Source organism: Arachis ipaensis, chromosome B01 (assembly GCF_000816755.2).
Source record: "Arachis ipaensis cultivar K30076 chromosome B01, Araip1.1, whole genome shotgun sequence".
Lineage (NCBI taxonomy): Eukaryota > Viridiplantae > Streptophyta > Magnoliopsida > Fabales > Fabaceae > Arachis > Arachis ipaensis.
This window is the reverse complement of record NC_029785.2, coordinates 18227893-18232725: the sequence shown is the minus strand read 5'-3', so window position 1 is coordinate 18232725 and position 4833 is coordinate 18227893. Positions and strand designations below refer to the sequence as shown.

The window sequence follows — 4833 nt, the reverse complement described above, 5'->3', positions numbered from 1 at the left end:
TTATCCCGAACCCAAAAACGTAGACAAATCAAAATACTGCACCTTTCACCAGAAGCACGGCCACACAACTGATAAGTGCGTAATTGCTAAAGATCTCCTGGAACGATTGGCACGACAAGGCCATCTCGATAAATTCTTTGCAGGTCATATGCAGAAGAGAACAGCATCCAGCTCCGAGCAACCCACAGCAGGTCAATCGTCAAAGGAGAAGGATAAAGTTCCGGCTCAACCTCGGGGAGTAATCAATTGTATTTCAGGAGGTTATGCCGGGGGAGGAAATACAAGCTCGGCCAGGAAGCGAACTTACCGAGCTATGTTAGCAGTCGGAGATACTGCCCATAATTCTGCACCAATTCCAGATGTCCCCGAGCTGACTTTTCGCCCTACCGACTTCAATTGCAGCCACACAAACTACGACGATCCCGTGGTTGTCTCTATCCAACTGGGAGACCTTATTGTTCGGAAAGCACTGCTTGATCCAGGAAGTAGTGCTGATGTACTTTTCTTTGCAACATTTCGAAAAATGAAATTGAGCACTAACATTTTGCAGCCATATTCAGGAGACTTGGTCGGATTCTCAGGAGATCGAGTCCCTGTCTTGGGGTCCGCATGGTTGCAAACTACACTAGGCGAACAACCATTATCCAGAACACAGGATATTCAATATCTCATCGTAGACTGTTTTAGTCCTTATAATGTTATCTTAGGGAGACCTTTTTTAAACAGATTTGCTGCTATCGTTTCTACATATCACCTCTGTGTCAAGTTCCCTGTGCAGGATAATGTCGTCGCAACCATACATGGTGATTTGCAAGAAGCTCGGCAGTGCTACAACATAAGTTTGAAGCCCGTCAGAAGGAACACTGAAGCTAGGGTCAACTCAATACAATCCGAACAACCAATCTTGGCAGAATTAGACCCAAGAGCCGACTTTCAGGAACGTCCCACGCCTAATGAAGATCTTCATTAACCGAAGACCCAAAAAAATTCACATTTATCAGAACATCAATTGACGACGAGGTCAAGAACAAGCTGATTAATTTCTTGCGTATGAACGCCGACCTCTTTGCTTGGACCTCCGGGGATATGCCAGGGATTAGTTCGTCAGTAATCACACACAAATTAGCCGTCAGTCCGGCAGCCCGACCAGTTTCCCAGAGGAAGAGAAACCTCGGCGCCGAGAAGTGATCAGCCTCCATAACAGAAGTCAACAAACTTCTCGAAGCACAGTTCATCCGAGAAATCAGATTCACCACGTGGTTGGCTAACGTTGTTATGGTAAAAAAGAATAACGGTAAATGGCGCATGTGCGTCGACTTTACTGATTTAAATAAAGCCTGTCCAAAGGATGCTTATCCTCTACCTTGCATAGACACTTTAGTAGACAATTCTTGTGGTTACGGCACTTTGAGTTTTATGGATGCATATTCTGGTTATAATCAAATCCTTATGCATCCATCAGACCAAGAAAAAACAGCTTTTATAACTGAATATGGTAATTATTGCTATAATGTTATACCTTTTGGTTTAAAGAATGCAGGGGCGACATATCAAAGGCTAATGAACAAGATTTTCGAGTAGCAAATAGGCAGAAATATCGAGGTATACGTCGACGACATGGTCGTCAAGACAAAGATTGGCCAATCCCATATACAAGACCTTGAGGAAATATTTGCACAAATCAGAAAATATAGTATGCGGCTAAACCCCGAGAAGTGTGCCTTTGGTGTGAAAGGCGGAAAATTCCTCGGATTTATTCTAACAAGTCGGGGTATTGAGGCAAATCCAGAGAAGTGCCAAGCAATACTCGATATACACAGTCCGAAGACGACGAAAGAAGTTCAAAGGTTAACAGGCAGATTAGCGGCATTGTCAAGATTCTTGCCGTGCTTGGCGTTCAAATCTTTTAACTTTTTTCAATGTTTAAAGAAAAGTGCGAAGAGCTTTTCTTGGGATGACAAATGTGAAGAAGCATTTTTGGGTTTGAAACAGTTCCTTTCCAAACCACCTGTTTTGCAGAAACCAATGCTCGACGACCCATTATATCTATATTTGTCTGTTACTGATATGACCATTAGTTCTGTTCTTATTACAGAAAACAACAAAGACCAGCAGCCAGTCTACTTCGTCAGCAAGTCATTACAAAATGCAGAACTTAGATATCCAAAACTTGAAAAGCTCGTCCTGGCACTAATTTTCTCTGCGAGACGACTCCGACCTTATTTTCAGAGTCATACAGTCATTGTCAGAACAGCACACCCACTTCGGCAGATACTTTCTAAACCTGAATTAGCAGGACGACTAATTAAATGGTCTATTGAACTCTCCGAGTTCGACATACAATTCCAACCTAGGAGATCTGTTAAATCGCAATGTTTAGCCGACTTTGTGGCCGAATTTACCAGCACTTCATCCGAGGAAAGAAGTCCGCTCTGGACCTTGTTTGTTGATGGCGCTTCAAACCCTCAAGGAGCTGGAGCAGGAGTACTGCTAGAAAGCTCGGATGGTATAGTTCTCGAATATTCTCTCAGATTTTCATTCAAAGCCAGCAATAACCAAGCAGAATACGAAGCCCTCATAGCTAGGCTCAGGTTAGCTACTGATTTACATATTGGTAATTTAAAAGTTTACTGCGATTCCTTATTAGTCGTCCAACAAGTAAATCAAAGTTTCCAAACAAAAGATCTAACTCTTTTGAAGTATTTAAATATTGTTTAGAGGCTGTTAAATGAATTTTCTAAAGTGGAAATTGTCCATATACCTAGAGAACAAAACCACAGAGTCGATGTTTTATCAAAACTAGCAACAACGCAAGCACACACTGCTACACTTTTACAATCAACTTTAGACAAACTGAGCATTGAATCAGCCACCATTTTGACCACTTTGAGTAAAGAAAGTTGGCAGGAACCTTACATTCAATACCTCCGCCATGGTTCCATTCCGAAGGAAATTGGAGACAAGAGTAAATTCAGAAGACAAGCTTCTTTTTTTACCTTGTTAAATAACACTCTGTATAGGCGAGGTTATTCTCGACCATTGTTAAAATGCTTGGATAGGTCAGAAGCAGATCTTCTCTTAGCCAAGGCCCACGAAGGGATCTGTGGCATACACTGTGGAGCTCGGAGCCTAGCACAGAAGGTTCTCCGAGCAGGTTTTTATTGGCCGACAATATGGGAGGACAGTAGGCGCAAAGTCAGAACCTGCGACAACTGTCAAAAACACTCGCCGATCATTAATATGCCTGCTGAGCATCTTCATCATTCAGTGGTAAGCTGGCCGTTCAATCGATGGGGGATAGATATCCTCGGTCCTTTCCCCACTGCTCCAAGACAGGTGAAATTTTTAGTAGTTGCAATAGATTACTTTTCTAAATGGATTGAGGTGCAGCCGCTGGCAAAAATCACATCATCACAAATGATAAGTTTTGTTTGGAAACATATAATTTGTAGATTTAGTATACCAAGCCACATCGTAACTGATAATGGTCGGCAATTTGCTAATAATACTTTCAAGGAATTTTTGCAGAATTTAAAGATAAAACAACACTTCTCTTCTGTGGAGAATCCGCAGTCCAACGGCCTGGCAGAGGCCGCTAATAAGGTCATCTTGCAAGTATTAAAGAAGAAGCTCGACAATGCAAAAGGGTTATGGGCCGAACTTATTCCTGAAGTGCTATGGGCATATAACACTACAGTCCATTCAACGACCAAGGAAACCCCGTTCTGGTCTACGGATCTGAAGCAATGATCCCCATTGAGGTGTCCCAAAACTCTATTCAGACGTTAGCCGAACATCATGAGCAAGCTCGGCAAGCGGAGCTTGACCTAGTTGAAGAAATTAGAGAAATAGCAGCCGTTAGGCATAGAGCCTTACAACAGCAAGTGGGCCGATGATATTCTCGGAAGGTAGTTCCAAGATCATTCAGCAACGGAGACTTAGTACTTCGGAAGACTGAACAAGCTCGCCGACCTCCTTCTCACGGGAAGCTCGCCGCAGCCTGGGACGGTCCGTACCGAGTATCTGAGGTGCTAGGTAGAGGAGCATATAAATTGGAGCAGCTAGATGGCACACAAATTCCCAACACATGGAACATTAACTCTTTGAAGCAATATTACAGTTAACAATAAGCAGCATACCAGTACTCTTTTTCCTACCTTGAGAATTTTTTCCCCCGTCAACGCTTGAAAACACCTGATAAAAGCCCACCCGTTCGGGTGTATTTGGGATGGAGCACAATTCAGCTGTTTCATCACATCACATTCAAAGCTGGAAAAAGGAAGTTTAACTTTCAGTTCCTCGATCATGCAACTATAAATATAAAAATTTTCAAAATCCATTTTTCTATGGAAAACATGGTCAGTTTGACTGCATGGCAACAGTTCTATATGAAAACCAGCCCTCACTATCCTACCCATGTTTACCCGCTTCACACTCTCAATATCAGAAAACAATGAAGCCCGTATATGGACATCACTGTCAACCCAGTCATAACTCTCATCATCTTTAACTTGGGGAAGCAATTTTTTCTTCTTCTCACTCATTCTTAACGAATCTAGCAGAAAAAGTAATGGGAACAGAGGGGGGTGAAGAAAGCTTACTAACCTCTTCTACTCATGGTCCCTTAAGAGCTTCTGCCTCCAGCTTAAACCCAATGAGTGAGAAAACTTGAAACCTAACCACTAATTTAATTAACTTTTCAGTTCCATAATTAAATCTTAGCCGTGCAAGCCAAACTCACTTTAACGGTTGAAGCGTGACATTGGAAGTTGAACCAAACAAATAATAAATAACACAAGGGCCAATAAAAGTAAATGACTCAAATTTATTTCA

General features: G+C 42.2%; 1 protein-coding gene across 1 annotated transcript; it reads left to right on the top strand.

The window, feature by feature from the left end:
* LOC107647621 lies at positions 1618-3750 on the top strand. Its single transcript, XM_016351689.1, has 2 exons — positions 1618-2591; positions 2766-3750. The coding sequence occupies exons 1-2, from the start codon at positions 1618-1620 to the stop codon at positions 3748-3750; spliced, it is 1959 nt and encodes a 652-aa protein (XP_016207175.1).

Excerpts from the sequence above, each read along its gene's own strand:
- LOC107647621 (XM_016351689.1), top strand. The coding sequence starts at position 1,618 with ATGGTCGTCAAGACAAAGATTGGCCAATCCCATATACAAGACCTTGAG. Across the intron at positions 2,592-2,765 it reads GCCCTCATAGCTAGGCTCAG|AGAACAAAACCACAGAGTCG; the intron begins GTTAGCTACTGA and ends CCATATACCTAG.